This window comes from Martes martes, assembly GCF_963455335.1.
Source record: "Martes martes genome assembly, chromosome: 7".
In the NCBI taxonomy this organism is placed as follows: Eukaryota; Metazoa; Chordata; class Mammalia; order Carnivora; family Mustelidae; genus Martes; species Martes martes.
The window spans coordinates 44386341-44406332 of NC_137894.1; the positions used below are offsets into that span (position 1 = coordinate 44386341).

The 19992-nt window shown below is 48.0% G+C and overlaps 1 protein-coding gene across 7 annotated transcripts in view; it reads right to left on the reverse strand.

Moving 5' to 3' along the window:
- The window catches only part of DAPK2 (death associated protein kinase 2), a 116645-nt gene that overhangs the window by 17700 nt on the left and 78953 nt on the right, over window positions 1-19992 (reverse strand). For all 7 annotated transcript variants that reach the window (XM_080809308.1, XM_080809309.1, XM_080809311.1 and 4 more), the window contains 3 exons: window positions 8137-8266; window positions 2755-2803; window positions 1947-1973 (listed from right to left, as the gene is read on the reverse strand). In XM_080809308.1, the coding sequence (XP_080665434.1) occupies window positions 1947-1973; window positions 2755-2803; window positions 8137-8266 (206 nt within the window). The remainder of the gene's footprint in view (window positions 1-1946; window positions 1974-2754; window positions 2804-8136; window positions 8267-19992) is intronic.

Below are 19992 nucleotides of genomic sequence, written 5' to 3' on the forward strand. Positions count from 1 at the left end.
CTTCACCACACTTACCAGGCACACTGTTTCCTCCTTCAGTAGACTGCCCTTCCCTCCCTTTCCACCTGGAGAATTAATCTCATTCTGTACAGCCCAGCTCAAACGAATCTCAGTCTCTCTCTCGTTAAATCTTCCACAGCCCCAGCAAACCAGCGCCTCTCCCAGCTATGTCTCACAGAGGCGTGTTCATACACCCAGCGTGACTTTGGTCCCACTGAGTGCGACTTAGCTGTGTGGTGTCTCTCCCAACACAGGAAGCTCCAGGCAAGCAGGGCAGACCTCCCTCATGGCAGCATCCTGAGTGCCTCGCCCAGAGCCCACCATGGAGCAGGCACCCAAGAAACAAGAAACTGTGTGGGACTCAAATGAGCTGCAAGAAGGCTCTGTGCCTGGTACACACTCAAATTCCTCAATATTTCAGTATGGAAATCAGAAAAAAAAAAAAAAATCAAGGTTTCAAGAGCCAGCGCAGAATCTGGAAACGTGGAGAAATGGATCCAGTTCTCCTCTGTGTCCAGTTCCTCTGGGGCTTTTCAAAAATACTGATCCCCAGGGACCTCTGGGTGGCTCAGTCTGTTAAGTGTCTGACTCTGGATTTCGGCTCAGGTCATGATCTCAGGGTCCTGGGATGGAGCCTTGTGTGAGGCGCTGTGCTCAGGTGGGAGTCTGCTTGAGTCTCTCTCCTCCCCCTCTACCTCTTCCCCCACTTATGCTCTCTCTGTCTCTCTCTAAAGAGAAATAAATAAACCTTAAAAAAAAAAAAAACCTGATTAAAAAATACTGATGTCGGGGTGCCTGGGTGGCTCAGTGGGTTAAGCCTCTGCCTTCAGCTCGGGTCATGATCTCAGGATCCTGGGATGGAGCCCTGCATCGGGCTCTCTGCTCAGCAGGGAGCCTGCTTCTCCCCTCTCTCTCTGCCTGCCTCTCTGCCTACTAGTGACCTCTCTCTGTCAAATAAATAAAATCTTCAAAAAACAAAAAAACAAAAAAAAACCAAAACCTGATGCCCAGGCCCCATCCCTAGCAATTCTGATGTAATAGCTCTGCAGGGGGTTGAGGGCAGTGGTAGGTATTACAAGGTCTAATGTGGAGCCAGGATCGCGACCCTCCACATTGTACAGAGCTCCCAGTCTATGGACTGCTGGAAGTCAGAGAACTGGCGGAGAGGGGTGCTGGGTGCTAACGCCCCCACGTCACGTCTGGCAGCCGCTAGACTCTGACCCAGTGTGCCCTAAAAATAGCACGTCCCAGGTGCGCGGTCAGGGGCAAAGTGTGGGAAAGCCCCGCTGGAATGAAGACCTACTAATCAGCCAGGGCTGCCCGGGGAGTTTGCACGTGTCTGCTTCCTTAACCCGCACAGCACACCTGCGGGCAGGAAGTTTGAGATTCCTATTTTCCTGAGGAGGAAAACAGGCCCAGAGGTTAAGTATCTGCCCAAGGCCACACAGATCGAAAGTGGCAGGTTCCCTGCACATGGGCCACACAGGAAATGACTGCTTGAGCAACTTCATACTTTGGGGCTGGGAATGAGGCTCTGGGGAGAAACGAGAGAAGCTGTGAGAGCCGGGGAAGGCAGGGGAGATGGGGGAGAAAGACTCGGGGTCAGGGGAGGCACGGCAGCCGGAGGGCTGGACCAAGGCTTCTGGGTGAAAGCTGACTTTCTCACGGACAAGCAGCCCGGGTGAGGCCGAGCGGGGGATGCCGGGCGGCAGTGGGGACAGGGACAAGGCTCAGCCTCCATGCTGGGGCCAAGCATCCAAACCGGAGCTGAGAGCACAGACCACCAGGTGTGAGGTGGGGATCGAACACATCTGGCTCACAGTAAATGAGTAAATGGGGAAAATCAGTAAATTCAGTCTGCCTGCCTGCCTGCCTGCCCTTCTCTGAGTCCTCCCGGGTCTCCTCGATCCAAGCGAGGTCGGGGCCCCGGCATCAGGGATACTTACAGGATGTAGGTGATGACGCCTATGCTCCTGCAAAACAAAGAACAGGCCAGTCAGAGCCACGTGGCTCTGGCCCCAGCCCAGCAAGGGACTCCCCTGAATGGTCCCCAGGGGAAGCGGTCACCTGCCCCTTCACGGCGGCCTAAAGATGCCATCTCAAGTCCATGGCCCTCTCGGTCCCACTCTTCAGCAGCAGCCTGGGATGTGTGTGGAGTCACCTAGCCCTGGACATTCAGTCTAAGGACCCAAGTTCAGACTCCTGCACTGGCAGGCTGCGACTGGGACAAGTCCCTTATCATCTCTGAGCCTCTTTCTCCTCATAAAAGGAGCGTAATAACTACGTCACAAAACTGCTGGGAGGATTTTAGAAAACCAGGCAATGAAGGTACTCGGCCCCTATCAAGCACTGTTGAGTGAAATGAATTCTGTCTGTGCAGAAAATCCTCTACGGTACCCCTGGGCCCCACACCATGGTTAGAGCCTAAAAGGCTCTGGGCAGTCATTAACGGACTCATTAACGGAATGAGCTATTGTTACTATTTCTTCATAACGACTGTGCCAGGCCTCAGGGCTGCAGCCTCGCCTCTCCCCTTGTCCCTGCCTCCGCCATGTTCTAAGTGGCCTCAGGTCTGGGCCTGGTTGCCTCCAGCTGCCAGGGCCGTGGGTCCAGCACACATGGAGCAGCCAGAGGCTCCGAACGTGTGGAGAAAGTGGTTTTCATGGTCGAGGGGGATGTCAGCCAGAGACGGGGTCTGAGGCCTGCTGACCTTGAAAGGATCCCTAAGGTGCTGAGGTGGCCTGCACAACTTACCACATGTCAGCCTCCAGTCCCAGGGGCTCGTAGTTCACAATTTCTGGAGCTGAAAGAAGCCAGATTGAAGAATCAGCAGGAGAATGAAGATGAGAAGATAAGGCTAGAGAGAATTTTAGGGTGTTTGGTGACAAATGTCTCCCTCCTGAATCCTCACTAAGGAAAAATCAGAGCAACAGATGGAGATAATTCTGGGTCTAAGAATCTTGAGAAATGAAGTTGCCTGTTATTCTGGTGGGAAGCTTTTACACAGAGGCCTTGATGGTGGGGGAGAGGAACACCCTGAAGAGGAAGCGCAGGGTGGCGAGAGGAAGATGCAGGAAGAGGAAATGGGGCCTAGCAACAAGGCCTGCTTTAGAACTCTCTGGTGGAAACCAGGCAGGTCAGCACTGGAAGGTGATAATGAAGAAAAGAAGGCAGAAAGGGAATCCAAATTCCTGAGTCTGGTCTGAAAGAGGGGCACCTCCCTACTGAGGAGAATGAAGACATTCTGGGGCCAATGAGATGATGAGCCTGAGGTGCCCAAGGGGCATCCAGACAAAGATGTCCTGGGAACAGGAGAGGGAGACAGAGCCGTCAAATCTGAAGTCATTGTACAGGTGGAAACAGGAGATACGTGGATGATGTGGTGACCAGGAGTGGGTGCAGAGTCTAGGAAAGAAGATTCTACCCAGCACAGAAGAGGGCCGAGTTTTGCGCGAAGATCAGACGAGCACTTGGAAAGTGAGTAGTGTCTAGAGACTGACGGGATGGGTAGACGTCGAGATAAGAGTGTAGATGACACCATAAAAAAGCTTGGTCATGAAATGGAGGAGAAAGAGAGGTGAGTAGCTAGAGAAGAGAGAAGGGCTGAGCCTGTCTGATCATAATGGAAAAAGGGAGAGAGCAGGAAAGGCTACATTTGTTCATCTAGAACAATAGCAAACCCACGGCATCTATGGGGTGTGCCCACCTTCCCACCACTCTACTTCAAGACACGAGGAAACACTTTTCTGGCTCTGCTTATTTTTTAGCTTCTTAAAAATGATGTCTTACTGGATATGATGTAGTCACCTGCCCCCTCAACCTAACATTATGCTTCTAGCGTTCACTCAGGGTTCATCCATGGTCTTTCTTTTTCACTGCTATGTAGTAGTCCACTATGTGAACATACAGCATCTTCCCCTCAGTGATCATTTGGATGGTTTCCACTTCTTTTCTCATCAGAACAACACTGTTATGAACTTTTTGCACATGTCTCCTCACAAACATGAAAGACTTCCTCTTGGATGGTGATTCAAGGTGTGGTCTGAAGACAGTCACTGGTCCAGACACAGTAGGTACAAAAATTGGGAGTAAGCATTTAGAAACTCACAGAGCAACTTGACGTTGCCATGACATTCAAATTGTGATGATTTTTCTAGGGATTTATTTTTCCAATATCTTACTGTAAAAGCAGTCCTGGACAGATTGAAAACATTTTTTTTTCAGTCTTTCACCACAGAGAGTTTGAGAAACACAACTCACTTTCCAGGCTTGTTTGCTTGATAGGCATATACACTCACTTCTGTTCTCTGTGTGCTTTTATTGGTCCATTTTCTTCTTTGCTTTTCTTCCTCTTTCTTTTTTTTTTCTTTGATAGTTTTTAAAATTAATTTTCTTATTGTTTCCCCCTCTACTTACATTTTTGTAATGGCCACCCTTGAGACTTTAGGATGGCTATCTAACAAATTCTAACATAAAGCAGTGTTTTGACCTTCTTCTAACAATACAAGAACCTTAAAATACTCATTTAAGCCCTCTGTCCTAACATCATTTTCTTCCATTTTTAGTTCTTTTTTTAATCCCACAATCATCATCATCATCATTATTTTAAACAGAAAATGTTTACATTTGTCCAATGTTTACTCATTTCTTTGCTCCTATTACTTCTGACATTGAGACTTTCCCTCAAAAGGTCATTAATTCACAAGCACATCTTTGGTAGTTCTATTAATACATGCTTGTTGGTGGTTAATTATTTCATGGTTTGTCTTTCTTGTTGTTCACTTTTGATTTTTTGTTTTTTGCTGTGTTTTGTCTGAATCGTTTACCCTCTTTCTTGAAATATAACATTCCTGGGTATGCAGTTAGGGGTCCTTTTTTTTTTTTTTTTAGTATGTAAATTTAGTATGTAATTGACTTTATCAAGCAATTCATGAATCAATCAGCATCCCACCTAGTAAATAAAGAGATGCTCCCTAATTACTGTTTTTTTTAAATTTTTCCTCAGTTCTTGGAAGATAATATTCTATTGGACATTGGTTTCCATTGTTGTTTTGAGAAGTATGCTGTCAGTCTAATTTTTTTAAATTTGTATTGATTGATTGATTGGTGATCTGTCTTTTCTCTCTGGCTGCTTTTAAGATCTCTTTGTCTTTGGTACCTTATAGTTTAACTGTAATGTCAACTATAGTATAACTATAATGGATTTATTTTTATTGTTTTCTGTTCAATATACATTGTCCTTTCTGTAGCTGGGCATGCATGATTTGACAACACTTCTGGAAATTCTCAGCCATTTTCCTCAAATGCTGCTCCTCTGTTGTCTTCATTCCCTCCTCTGGGATTCCAAACAGACCTATGTTAGCTAAGCTTTCCATTTTTACCCTCTTACACTTGTCCTCTACTTCATATTTTCATGTCTTTGTCCTTCCGTGGTATTCTAGTTAATGATTTTTCAGCTCTGCCTTTCAATTCTTCAATTTCCCCTTCAGCAGCGTAAAACCTTCTGTGTAACTCATTCACTGCATTTTAAATTTCTAGGAGTATATGTTAAATCTCTCAAATTTCTATCTGGTTCTTTCTAGAATCTGCCTGTTCATTTTTGAAAGTCTCTTGTTGCTCATTCTTGTGTTTCTTTTATTTCTATATACATTCCATTTATTTTATAGTCAACCTGTGGTAATTTCAGTATCTTATGTCCTCGGATGTCTAAGTCTTGCTGGTCACTCATTGAAATGCTGATACACACACTTTGGGAGAGGTCTTCCTACTGAATTCCTTTGCTGCCCCCAGACCCAGCTCTAAGTTCATTTCACTGGCTTTGGAGGTGGGGTTAGTGGTGCTGGAGGAGTTACTACACTTAACATTTCTCTTATTCGCTATGAGTCCAGAATTTCATTAAAAAGAATATTTTCCTCAAGAATCCAGTTTTGTAGCGGGAAGGCTTTTGGAAGACTGTATCCACTACACTCCTAGAGGCTGACAGTAGTTACTTTTCAACACCGGGTCTCAGGTTCAAAGTTCAAAGGAATGGTGGGAGTAGGACAAGTGATTATAACCCTATTTCTCAGGAGTCCTGGGTAAAGAAAGTCATTCTAATTTGGACACAGACCTAGAGAAATCACCCTATATATCTGTAAAGTACAAACAAAATCAGTTCTGGGCTAGAGCTGGGTCATACGGGCTCACTAGAGTCAACTGTGGGCATCTCTTCCCAACTCTGAATTCAGTGACCAGTTAAAATTGATAGCTTAAAATTGGCAAATGCTATAAATTAGGGTTATGTTTTGTGTTGAGACCCAGTTGTTAGACATTTAACAGCATAGCAGTGGAAAAAACCCTCCACATTTTGGCCTACTCGTCAATATCCCACTCACATGGTTAGTCTGATGGGAACTCCCTGCTCCATCCAGAGTGGACAGTGAACAATCCCCAATAAATGCACTAATTCTGGCCCTACCCCCTGCTATAAATGACTGAACCTGGGATGTGCTCCTCCTCTACCCTGACTCTGTCCCCATCCCTCTTCTGACACTTCTCTCATCCATAACACCAGCCCTTTGTCTCTGTTTGACTCAAGGGCATGACTGATCCCACTGACTCTGCCAGAGTGGACGTCTTATTTGAACAGTCTTCCAGAGATAACTCCATCATTCACTTTATAATTAATCATATGCTGTCTTGTGTCACTTCTTCCACTCTTTCCCTGAATTTCTAGCTGAACCATTTACTGTTGATTAACACTCGGTTTGAACTTAACTAAGTACATATACGTATTTTACCACACACGTGAATAGTGGACAGCAACTGCTATCTTGGATAAAGTTCAAGAACAGATGTCTTATGCCCTGGGTTCAAGTTGGTTGTGCCACCAGCTCATTGTGTGACCTTGGATGTGTCATTCTGAGTGTGCCTCCTTGCCATCACTGTGTCCCCAGTACCTCACCAAACATCTGTCTTAAAGTAGATGAAGAATAACCATTGGTTGACTTCAACTGACATCCTGTAGCCTTCCAATTCCACACTTGTTAAACTAGATCGATGACCCAAACAGATCCTTCTAGCACTGTTACTTGGTGGTTTGTTGTCTTATTTCAACAACTAAATTGCACGCCCCCTGGGGGCAAGATCTTTTTAGGAAGACAACCCAGTGTAACCAAAAGAACACAGGCTTTGATGTTAGATGTATCTACATTTGAATCTTAGCTTTACAACATACTCGTTGTTTTGCCGTGAACCAAGCATTTGATAGAGAAAATAACTAAATCTGCTTTATGAGGTTGTTTGAAGATTAACTGAGATAATGTTTGTAGGACCCCCAGCATAGTGCCTGGCACACAGCAATGTTCCCCTACCCTGGGGTCTCTGGGTCCTTAACAGGACCCTTCTAGAAGAGCCGTAGCCCTGGCACGTGTGACCCGAAAATCCATCAGAAGGGATAATCTGACACATTCTGTTTTCCTTTTTGATTAGACTGTGGTCAGAAGTTTCCGCCTCCAGGTTTTGGGGAGACCATACCCTCCCCTCCATTTCCAAGACCACTCCAACTCCCAAAGCAGAGAGACAGTGGTCCTCTATTCTCATTCCTCTCCCCTCTTCAAGGCTGCCTCTCTAGGACCCCCAACCTGAAGTCCCAGTCCCATGAGGGGGCTTCTGGGGCCTGAGCCAAGACTGAGAGAACGAGAGGGAAGACACAGCTGCACGAATAAAGGCCAGGCACACAGGAGAGGTGAGTGGGTAGATCTGGCATTTGGCAGATGATTTCCCTTTTCCTTTTCAGGAAATCAAAAGCTGCTCCAGAGAAACTTGAGTTTATGGGAATGCCAGAGGGCAAGTTAATTTTAAATCTTCACAATAAATTCAATGAAGAGCAGGGGGTGGGGCCAGGCTCTGCAAAGGCCTGTAGCCTTTTCTGGCCTCCCCCTCCCACTGGGTGCTCAAAGCCAACACCTGGACCCTTACCCAGAAAACCAGCAGAACATTTCCTTCCCCACCCATTATATTTCTAAGGGGGAGGATCTCCAAGGCACCATCTCTCAGCCTAGAGACCACAGCCCTAGACAAAGGGTTTGTTCCCAGACTTTCTCTACCTTTGGATCCCAGATGCTTAGGTGGGAGAGAAACAGGCCTAAAACTCACCAACAAATTCTGGCGTCCCAAAAATGTTCTTAAATTCAACTCCATCTTCTATTTCATGAGCCAGGCCAAAGTCAATCAGCTTGATGTGTGGAATGGGAATATTCTTGTCTAACAACATAATGTTTTCTGGCTGGAGAACAAAAAAAAAAAAGAAGGAAGGGAAGAAAGGAAGAAAGGACATTAATTAAAGCCCTGTTTTGTGTTTTCACTTTGGGGTTAGGGTGGGGTTTGGTGTTCTTTTTTAGGAGACTCAAACTCTTTCTTGGTTTTATGTCTTGTCTTTTCCTGTGAACTCAAAAACAGGCGCTGAGGGCAAGGCCTGGGTTGCACCAAACCTGCTGTTCACAACAGAAGCGGAGACCTTAGCTTTGGTCCCATTTCTGTCTCTGAATGGCAGATCCCTTTAATGCAGTGCCTCTGTTTCCCGATCTGTTAAATGGGGCCAGGGAGAAAATTGCAGCATTTCCCGTAAGCAAAACCACTGCCCCTGTGTGAGGATGGGAGGGGTGGGAGCCTTGCAGTCTAGCCTCGGTTTACACTTGGCTTATTAACCTCTGTCTTCCTGACCACCTCTTTCCCCTGGCTGGCCAGCTTCCTGTTGACAAACTCCCCTCCTCTGGACTCTGTGTGGCTCATACTTCTCTATGTGTCTAACTAATTTTGGCCCTCGGCAGGACACAGGAAAAAAATGCACCTGATTTCCAGGGAAAATACCAGCTGCCCAGGCTATCCCCAGTGTCACAAACAGCTGTCAGATCGGATGCAACCTTGCGGGTACGTGTCAGTAGGGGGATGGTCCTGCCCTGGGGCTCACACGCTACAGGCTCTCAGTGAGGACAGAACAGGAGCCTACCCTTCTCACTCCCACCCAGCTGCCCAGAGTCCACAGTGGGGGAGCAGGTCGCTCTGCTTCACCATGTCCCATCCCACTCCCCACCATGATGGTCTTGGACTCCATTCCAAGTGGAATGTCCTGAAAACATACATCCGCACCAAAATATCAAATGTCACAGCCGCATATTCATTATAGTCTCAAAGTGAAAACAAGACAAATGTCCATCAACTGGTGAATACGGTATATCCATGTATACTATTCCACCATAAAGAGGAACGAAGGAAAAGAAAAAATAAAAAGGAATAAAGTATTGATATTTCAACATGGATGAACCTTGTAAACATCCCACTCGGGCACCTGGGTGGCTCAGTCGGTTAAGGATCTGCCTTCAGCTCCGATCATGATCCCAGGGTGCTCGGATCGAGTCCCACATCCGGCTCCCTGCTGAACGTAGAGTCTGCTTCTCCCTCTCCTTTTGTCCCTCCCCCGACTTGTGCTATTTCTCTCTCTCTCTCTCTCTGTGTCAAAGAAAAAAATAAAATCTTTAAAAAAAGAAAAAGAAAGCCTTAATGCCAAGTGACACAATCAGTCACAAAAGACCATGCGTTGTAGGATTCCACTGACACAAAATACCCTGACTAGGTAAATCCGTAGAAACAGAAAGTGGATTAGTAGTCGCCTGGGACTGGGGGAAAGGGGAGTGACTGCTAATGGGTAACAGGACCTTTTTTTTTTTTTTGGTGACAAAGATTTTCTAAAATTGATTTCGGTGTTAAGTTGCACAACTTTGTAAATTGTACACTTTACATGGTTGAGTTGTAAAGTATGTAACTTATTATCTCAATAAAGCAGTTTTAAATAAATAAAGGTAAATAAATAAATACATGTTTAAGAAAATCAAGTGTCCCTATTTCTTGAAGTCCTGAAGAATTTCCCACCTTTTACCTTTGTTCACATTATTTGAACTACCTAGAGAGCCTTCTGCTTGATCTGACCATCAAAATCCTAGCTGGGCTTCTAAGTCTAACTCAACTCAGCTAGTCTTAAAAGCTTTCCTCAAAGGGAGGAACTGAGTATTGCCCCCCCAACCCCGCCACACACAGCCCAGAAATGAATTCTCCTCCCCCGTCCCCTTGGTGCTTATTTTAACCTTTTGGTTATGACATTTGTTACACTCTCCTTTGCCCACAGTCCTTGCTGTCACTGTCCTAGCTCCTCTACTGGACCCTCAGCTGGAGGGAGGATTGGGGTCTTTGCTTATTGACCCGTGCAGTGCAGAGCACAGAGACTGGCAGGCTGAGGGTGGTCCTAACTGTTGGCCGAACTGATTCTCATTCTGGCTGGAAGACAGTCCAGGTGCCACATCCCAAACTTCCTGGCTCCCCGAAGTCTCTGAGACCTCATGTCAGAGTGGCTGGAAACTTTCACTCGAGGGAGCTGGCTGAGGCCTCCCCTGACTTTGAAAATGAATAATACATTCCCTTTTGCTTTTTCTTTTTTAAAGCTTGTTTATCCTTTTTCCCCTCTGGAGATTTCTCTCCACTTTATTTTGAAAATGTGTCAAAGTCCTTTCCCAAGGCAAAGCAGGGTCTTTGGCCCTGCAGAAAGGAGAGCAGGGACAGGGGAGGTCAGGAAATAGGACCCAGACAGATGGCCCCACTCCAGTATGCCAATACAGCCCTCCAATGGCTGCCCATGGACCCCAAGTGTCCTGGAACCCCATTCAGGGAGCTGTGCCCTCCCCACTGCCCACCATCACCCCGGCCGGTGGGGGCGGGGAGCTTCTCCTCTCCCCATTCCACCATATTCTTTAGTCACATTGTTGGGAACCTCCCCTCCTCTCCAGGCAATGGCCCTGAGGCTTGTCTCTGGGACTGAGGGTCAGGGCCCGAGGCTTCCTGATGAGCAGTGTGCTCAGGCCGCAGCCCACGCTACATGGGGAAGGGAGCTGCAGCAGACAAATGCTGTTGTGCCAGACCCCCAGAGATGACCCCCAGAATTATGGGGTAGCAGGAACAGGGTGGGGAACATCACGGAAGAAGGAAGAACCATGTGAGGCTGAATTCTCCCAGGCAGCACTGCTCTGAGAGGTGAGAAGCATCCTTTTATGGCCTCTCACCTCTGCGACCCACAGTCCGGAGAAACAGCCTCTCCACCGGCTTGTGAAAACCTCAGGGCCAGGCCACAATTTCTCACCCGAGTACTGCCTGGCCTTACAAGTTCTTGTCCACCCCGAGAACCTAACACACAGCAGGTGACTTCACCCCCACTTGGAACATTCTTCCTGCACAGTCCCAATCCCCAACCTGCTTTATTTCCTCTTCACATTTCAGTAAAAATAGTCTCTCCTCCAGAAGGCCGACACGTGGGTGCATACATTCCACCCCCCCCGTCCCCATAACACCCTGTGCCTCCCCAATTCCAGCGTCTCTTCCCCCGTCTCAAGGTGACAGCTTACTTCTCTCTCTCCCCACACCGAACTACAAGCTTCCTGAGAGTTTTGTTCCTCTCCTTGCTACAGAGCCTGGCATCCACCAGGTGCTCAGTAAATGTCCGTGGAGTGAGGACAGCTGTCATTTGGCTGCACTGTGCTAACCAAGCACATGACATACTTTACACCTCATCGAACCCTCCCTCCCATCCTATGCAGTGGATGCCATCATTCCTCGGTTTCAGAAAGAGAAACCAAGACCGAAAGACTGACTTGTGAAGACAAGGCTTAAGCCTCTATCTGTTGGACTGCAAAACTTCTGCTCCTAACAATAGAGGAAAGGATCTCCCTTCCCTGGGGCTCAAGTGTCCTGGGAATCTCCCCTGGGAATGCTGCTTGGGCCTGGCAACCTAGGGCAGCCTTGTACCCTGGCACAGCGGGAATGTTCTGCTGGGTGGGCAGGCCCTGGACCCCCGTTCTGCCCTCCATCACTCACATCCTGGCCCATTTGGACCAAATGTACTTTTAGGTTCAGACCTGCCCTGACTGGGAGTAAACAGGAAAATAGCTCCTATATCTGTAGTTCCTCTTGCTTTCGGAAGGGCTTCCTTCTCACTACCCCAGCCTCCATGAACCCAACCTGATGCCACCCAGAAGGCAAGGCAGGGGCTGAGATCTTCTGAACAATTTCCAAGGCAAGCAGCATACAACGGCTCCACGTCATCTTTGCAACCGCTCTCAGGGGTAGGCACTGTCAACATCTCCACTTCACAGATGACGAAACAGAGGCTCAGGGGGCTAAAGCACTGGCCCAAGGTCCAACACCTCATAATGGCAGAGTCTTGGGGTGGGTTTCCCAGGCAGTCCAGGCCCTGCTTGCCACCACATCACCCAGTTTGGTTAACTACCTTCAGTGGTCCCACTGACCAGGAGAGAAAGCTCAAATGCCCTGCCTGATATTTGAGACAATCAGGCTCTGCACTGAGGGTTCCATGCCACCTTCCCAGCCTCATCGCCCCTCACTTCCTTGCACCTGCCCCCTCTCCCTTCCAGGTGGCTATTACACACCCAGAGAGACAGCTCGGTTCCATCCTTTGCTCTGGCTTTCCCCCTTGCCTGGAATGCCTTTCCTACTCCTCTTCACACTTTCAGGGACTATGCCTCAACTCCGCCTCCTTCTACTGCCTTACTTTTCAATGAAGCGGCCCCTGACCCTAGGCTCTAACCCCCTTGGCGCTGACAACGCTTATGAGCAAGTGGTCCTCAGTTGTAGGCTGTCTCTCGTGTTGGGACACCGCTGCTCTCCCGGGTGGTGGCCTCCCTGGGAAACTTCAGATCAGTGCTAAGTTTCTTGGCGTCCCCTATGGTATCTTGTGTCCTGCACGCACCCCTGAAATACGCTGACATGCACTGAAAGAAGTGGGAGTTAGCGGTCCTTCTCTTTCTGCCCTGTGGAAGTCCTACACCACCCTTGGGGGGGTGCCCTAGGGCACTCCTCCCCACAGGGGCCGCTGTAGGGCTGGGTCAGGAGGGACCATGACTGAGGGAGGATCCCCAAGGGTAGCCTGAGGGCCAGCAAAGCAGCAGCTCCCCCAAGGGCTTTTTCTCAGCTTCTCTGCTTCCCCCTTCCCAAACAGGGTGGGGCACTAGAAAAGATCCCGGGCCTGCGTACTGGGAAATTCCAGGTTCATCTCCACCATACAAGGCCATGTGAACTGAAGCATCCCACTTCCCCTCTCTGGGCCTCAGCAACCCCAGTTCTAAGACAGACACTGGATGAGATCCAGAGCCCCTTCAAGCGCTAGCCTCTGCAGCTGCAAGGTGGCACAACCTCCCGAGCTGGTTGGGCAAATTCCCACTCCTCTGGGCTCCAAGCAGGACATACAAAAGGCTCAGGTCTCCTGTCTCCAGGTCAGGAAGGAAGAACAGGCCACTGTGACCACAGACTGCTGGGTCCAAGCCAGGCTGCCCTCTGGGGTAGTATGATCCTATCCATCTGTCATTCTCCAGCTTTATTTACTTTGACCAAATACTACCCACACACTTGACATCACCTCCAAAGCATGGCTACAAGAAGAGATTCCTACAGGTGCCACCACTGCCCAGCACAGGGCTTGTGGAGTTGCTACCAGGAGGCAAAACTGCCCTCACCTGTCAAAACAAACCCACCCAGCTCAGCCCACGAGGCAGGCAGCTGTGGGAGAGGCTAACATGCCCCACCGTGTCCCAGTGGACTTGATCAGAGGTGCCTGCTATGGCACTAAACCGGAAGCTGGTCCTCCAGGCAGGACCCATGTGAGTGGGTGATTCCACTCCCCTGTCCAGCACAGCGTGTCCAAGAGCCCCTGCAGGAGGAAGGCAACCTCAGGGAGCTATACAGTAAGGTGCAAAATGCTTGAGCTTAGAGTCAGGCGGGTCTAGGTTCAAATCTCAGCTCTGTCACTCACAGTGAAACCTGGTCAAAGTCAATGGACCTCTTGCAGCCTTGGTTTCCCATCTGTAAAATGGGACAATACCTCCATGGCATAGGGCTGTTCTAAAGATCCAGAGAGATGGTCCATGGAAGGATCGATGCCCAGCAAGATTTCAAGTAATGGCGGCTGTTTCCATTCGTTCCTCTCTGGGATGGAGCAATGACAACAGTCATCCCCAGGAAACTTACTGAATCCCTGCTGAATCACCTGTGCACCACTGTAGAATATGCCCTCTCCCTGACCTGCCTCCTGTCCCACGCATGCTCACCCCCATGTCCCCCTACACTGTTCACAGTGTTGAAGCTGCAAGGGCCCTCAGTCCCACCATGCTGCAGAGCAGCTCACAGAGGTCAACAAACTGCCAAGGTCACTGAGCGAGGAGGAGAGCCCAAGTCTGTTGACCCCCACCCAGTGTCTTCTCCACGTGCCTGTCACTGGGTGAGGCTGCTTATCTCAGCCAAGTGGGGTACCGGCCAGACAAGAAAGCTGCTTATGAACCTTCATTGCAAATGTGGAGCATGGCCCCAGGAAGTGCTGGGCAACCTGAGCCAGCAAGGATGCCTGCTGCCAGGCCTCTAGGGGCAGGTTTCCACGGAGATGCAGCAAACTCTTCCTCTGGCACCCTATAGATGAGACCACAGGCAGCCCCTTCCCACAAGCCTCCAGTGTGGCCCATGCACAAGGTCCCCTCCATCTGGCAGTCAAGGCTCTCCTACCTCTGGAAACTCACCCCTCTGCCATATCCCAACCAACCTCCTAATCACCCTGACACCACCTTGCAGTTAGCTCTGCTGGAATGGCCTTCCTCACGAGCTTCTTCCCGTCCCCACTGCCAGCTCTGACACATTCATTCTGGAACAAGTTCCATGACCCCTTCCCCTCCAACACCTCCAACTAGTTGTTTCCCCCCAGCACCTGCCTGTTAACCTGACACACCTCTGGCGGCGAATCAACTGCACTCTAATTCCTTGTGTGTCCTCTCCCCACTGTCCTGAAGCCCCAGGAGGACAGGGGCCCTGCCTCTCATTTCTACCCCTTGCACCCAAGAGTGGCTGGCATTGCAATTCCTGGGTGCTCGGGAACTATTTCCTGCCCAAATGAACAACTAGCACAGTCACATACGCATCTCTTGCACCTTCTGCTTTTAGGGAATCAAGATAGATAATGGCTAAGAGCCTTGGAACCTGGGTTCCAATCCCAGTTTGGCCATTTACCAGTCTGACACTGGGCAAGTCACTTAGGCGGGCAGCTGCAGGTTGCTCACTCATTAATTAGTAATGCTGATCCAACAACCTCACGAGGGTTACCAAGAGGATCAAACAGGACCTATAAAGTGACCCGTAGCTGTTAGCATCCCTTCTGCAATTATTTCCTTGGTCATGTCTCTTCTTCCCAGAACGAGGGTCTTTATCATCTGCCTTCCTTCTCAGCCAAAAATTCTGTCTCCCCCAGCAAGCATCATCTAAATAGCCAGCCTAGCGCTCCTTCCTTCTCCCACCTTCACACGTGTGCAGCAACCTCACCCCACAGCCCCAGTCAAGGCCAAGAGCCTGTGTGTTAGTCCCACCTTCCCGACCAGATTGCCCAGTTGCAGAGAGCAGGCCTGTTTTGCATGCTCTGTGTTCCTAAAAGCACCCAGACTGGGGTTTCAGTATAGCACAGCCTATAGCGTTTAGTTTCCAAAGCATTCATACTCATTTGATTCTCACTGTCCAAGGCAGGTACTGTCATCACCCCCATTTTACAGATGAAGTAACTGAGGCTCACAGAGGTTAAGCGCTTGCTCAAGGTGCCTCAGTAATAAGTAGCGCAGCTAAGGTTCAAGCTCTGGTGGATTCCAGATCCTGTGTGCCCTCCTGTCTCTCCTGTTGCCTCCTTCCTCTAGTTGATGCAAGGGAGCCTGCTGGGGTCACCCTTGCCTGCTGCCAAAGTGGGCATGTCCACCTTGGTTCTGGTGCCTCAGCAGCTTCCTGTCCCAGCTCCATGTATTTCCCAGAAAACCCACAGAAGCAGCTTCGGAAAGGACCCCAACTCGGTCGCATTTGGATTTTTTGTTTTGTTTTGTTTTTTATTTATTTATTTGACAGATAGAGATCACAAGTAGGCAGAGAGGCAGGCAGAGAGAGAGAGAGGAGGAAGAAGGCTCCCCGCTGAGCAGAGAGCCCAATGTGGGGCTCGATCCTAGGACCCCGGGATCATGACCTGAGCCGAAGGCAGAGGCTTTAACCCACTGAGCCACCCAGGTGCCCCTCGCATTTGGATTTGTTAAACCACAGCTTCTGGCCACACACTCATGGTCTCCTCCTCTGGGAAGGCTGCTGCATGGTTCTGACCTCCCACGCATCCTCACCCCCATGTCACCCCTACACTGTTCACAGTGTTGAAGCTGCAAGGGCCCTCAGAGATCATTAAGTCCCATCATGCTGCAGAGCAGCTCACAGAGGTCAAGAAACTGCCAAGGTCACTGAGTGAGGAGGAGAGCCCAAACCTGTCTGGTAAAGCAGAAGGGAAAACCTACTCTAGCTACCTACTCTGCCCCTAGGCTCTGTGATATGGAGAGAAATAAAAATTCACTTTTAAGGGCATTCCAGGACCACTGGCTTTCGGCCTTGGGCCAACCAGCAATGTTGGCCCTATGGTTTGTGCCAAACTAGCATTTGGGGTGGGCTTTCCCCACACGTCACCTTATTGGATCCTCACAGCCACCAAGCTATGGATGGCTGGTGTCCCCATCTAACCAGTGAGGAACTTGGGCCTGAGTTAAGACATTCTGAGCCCCCAAGCTGTGCTTTGAAGGTTCCCCTTCTGAGCAGGTTGCCCACTGGAATCCCCTGGGGGACTGCGTTAACAACACCAAACTGAGGAAATCAGTTCACCAGGAGTGAGTGTCCGGTGTTGGTTTTGTAAAGCAAGCTCTCCAAGGAAGTCTGAAGCAGATGGCGCCATGTTTGGGAAACCAGTGCTGAAGAGGGCGCCGGCATCTGACGGACAAACGTTAGAATCCCACTGTGCCCTGAGCTAGCTGTGTTGCCCTTGGCGAGGCACTCACCTCTCTGAGCCTTGGCCCCTGGTCTGCAAAACGGGAATATTACTGTGGTAAGGTTCTAGGAGCCCTCAAGTAACCTCTTTCTATAAAATGGGCATGACAGCGGACCCTCCCTCACAGGTGGCTGCATGGATTAAACGGTTAACACATGCCCAGCACTCAGACAGGAGCCTTCATGTTTTCAAGGTGCCCAGTAACCACCGGCTCCCATTGTTGTTACTACACCACCGACAACAGTGAGCCTGCATATAACACGATCCTGTTTACAAAGTGCTCTCACGTTGTGGGCAGTCTCAGAGAGCCAGGGAGGTGCTGGAGCTGGTGCCTACTGGCCCATGACAGCCCAGGAATTGTGTGAGCTGGCTGATAAAGAGAGCCACATTAACTATATTATTTTAATATTAAAATTAACTTTTATAAACTGATATTGAAATAAGTCAGATGAAAAACAACACTTAAAACTCATTGCTTCCTAATTTTTTAAATCGTATTCTAGTATTCTCTGTACTTTTGAGGTGATCTCTGTCCCTTATCTCTGAATTGGGGAAATCCTAAATAAGGCTATGCTACTGCTCCCCTCTTCCAAACTCTGGTCAGTGGCAGGTTGGTGCCTTGAAATTGTGGGCCCGGGTGGGGGGAATATTGACACCATGGAAAGTGGCAGACACTACAGATCAGATCCTGATTTATTATCTTTTTGATTCTAGACTTAAGACATGCTGGAGAAGATCACTTAATAACGTAGCTGAAACTTAAAAGGGTGCCATGTATGTAGCTGTTGTTTTGTGATTAGCACAGAAACAGAGGACATATTTTTTTAGTATTCGGAAACTATGATCTAATCCAGCCAAGAAGTCATTCCAGTCATTGACAAATAAGCAAAGTTCTAACACATGTCTTCATTGTTTCATTTTCACCCTACTTGTTAAATTCTGTAGACAAAAATATCAACCAACATTCTGGTCAGAATCACACTCGGGTATCAACTGCATCCCTAGGTTGGCTCTTGATACAAGAGTTTGGCAGAAGCCAAAGGAAATGTTGTATGAGAAAATTGGCTCTCTGGGATTTACCAAAGAAAGTATCATATATTTTTATTGTTTGTAGGTTGTGTTACAAACCTTTACATCATAAAATTCATGATAAATGTGTGTGTGTGTGTGTGTGTCCATACACTTGATTTCTGGAGATCTGGCTGTTACCAGAATACCACTGCACAAAACCTCAGGCAAGGAGATGCTCAACCCCCAATCTTCTCCTCTCTCTACTTCACCATGCGGCCCCCTGCTGTATCTCGTAAGAGTCACCTGGTTGGCTTAATGCTTCCTGTTTCAAAGTATCTGTATTTCAACTCTTTCATTTTTGTTTTCTTTCTTTCTTTCTTTCTTTCTTTCTTTTTTTTTAAGATTTTATTTATTTATTTGACAGAGAGAGACACAGCGAGAGAAGGAACACAAGCAGGGGGGAGTGGGAGAGGGAGACGCAGGCCTCCCGCCAAGCAGGGAGCCTAACGCAGGGCTCGATCCCAGGACCCCAGGATCACGACCGGAGCCGAAGGCAGATGCCTAAGGACTGAGCCACCCAGGCGCCCTTCGTTTTGTTTTCTTAAAGGTTTTTTGTTTGTTTGTTTGCTTTTTAAGTAATCTCTACCCCCAATGTAGAGCTCCAACTCACAAGCCTGATGTCAAGAGCTGCACGCTCCACCAACTGAGCCAGCCAGGTGCCCCTCAAGTCTTTTAATTATGCCTCTCCGTAGCTTAATATTTGCCACATTTTGTTCTTTCCCTCCACTATTTAGAAGTTCAGTTTCCTCAGCTCACTCCTTCTGGGGTTACCCTAAGGGGGCCTGGCAGGAGTGGAAAATGCAGCCAGCATTTATTTCTAGGGCTCTAGGCTCAGTCTGATGCATGGGGTTGTGATGAAGGGGCCCAAGGGGTAAACTCTGAGGCTAGGGCACAAGCTAAGCTTGGCATCTGAGGAACAGGAAACAAGGTCTGCCCCTCAAAATACACCGAGAAGGTAAGGCAATCACAAAAGACTTGTATAAAAGTTCCTACAGCAAAGTAAAATAGAGCACATGTGGGTTCCTCGGGTTAAAATGTAAAGTAGAAAAAAGCATAAGAGAAAATTGTAAAAGTAGTATAGTTACAAGCATCCTAAAATGAACACACACGCACACCTGTTCAAAAAGCTGGAGAAAATAGACCAATGGTTAACAATGGTTGTTTTGGAGTAGAAAGTCTATGGGTAACTTCTCTGCAAGTTTCTGTGTCTTCTATGAGCTACTACTTTTTATGACAGCATAAAAGACCAACCTTCAGTTAAAAAATGCTAAGGGGTACCTTTGGGTCATCCCTTTCCCACGTTCTTGTCATTATTGGCCTGCTCTCTCCCAGCTATCCTCTCTGCACTGCCAGAATTTTCTTTCAAAATCAGAAATAAAATCATGTGCATCCATTCATGAAAGGTCTTCTACCAATTATTAATTTTCTTAAGTGTGATAATGGTGGTAGGTTGGTAGGAGCCTGACCTGAATCTTGGGAGATGCCTACAGAAGTACCGAGAGTGAAATGTCAGGATGGCTAGAATTTTCTTTCAAATTATACCAATGTTTTAAAAAATCACATATATTTTTTATTTTAATTTTTATTTAAAATGTTTTTAATTCTAAAAGCATACATGTACTATGTGTACATGTCTGTGTGTAGATATACATATATAAAAATACTTTCATATAAACATACATTTTTCTTTTTTAAAGAGAGAAGGAGGTAAAGCAAATGTGTCTACATGTCGAATCTAGGGGGAAGGTGTAATGGTGGCCATTGTATTCTTCCAATTTTTCTGATATGTTTTCATAATAAAAAATTTTGAAGGAAAAAGTCTTCCGTGGTCTGCTTTGACAGACCGTGGTCTGACCTGCACCTTCACAATCTCACTGTACTCGATACCGTCGGTTAAATCTCTGCCATGACTCGCCTTTGCTTCATGCTGCCAGGTTTTAGTATGGAAACAGCCTCCTTCTTGTAAGTCCTACTTTCAAATGTATGCACATTTTATAGCAACTAAT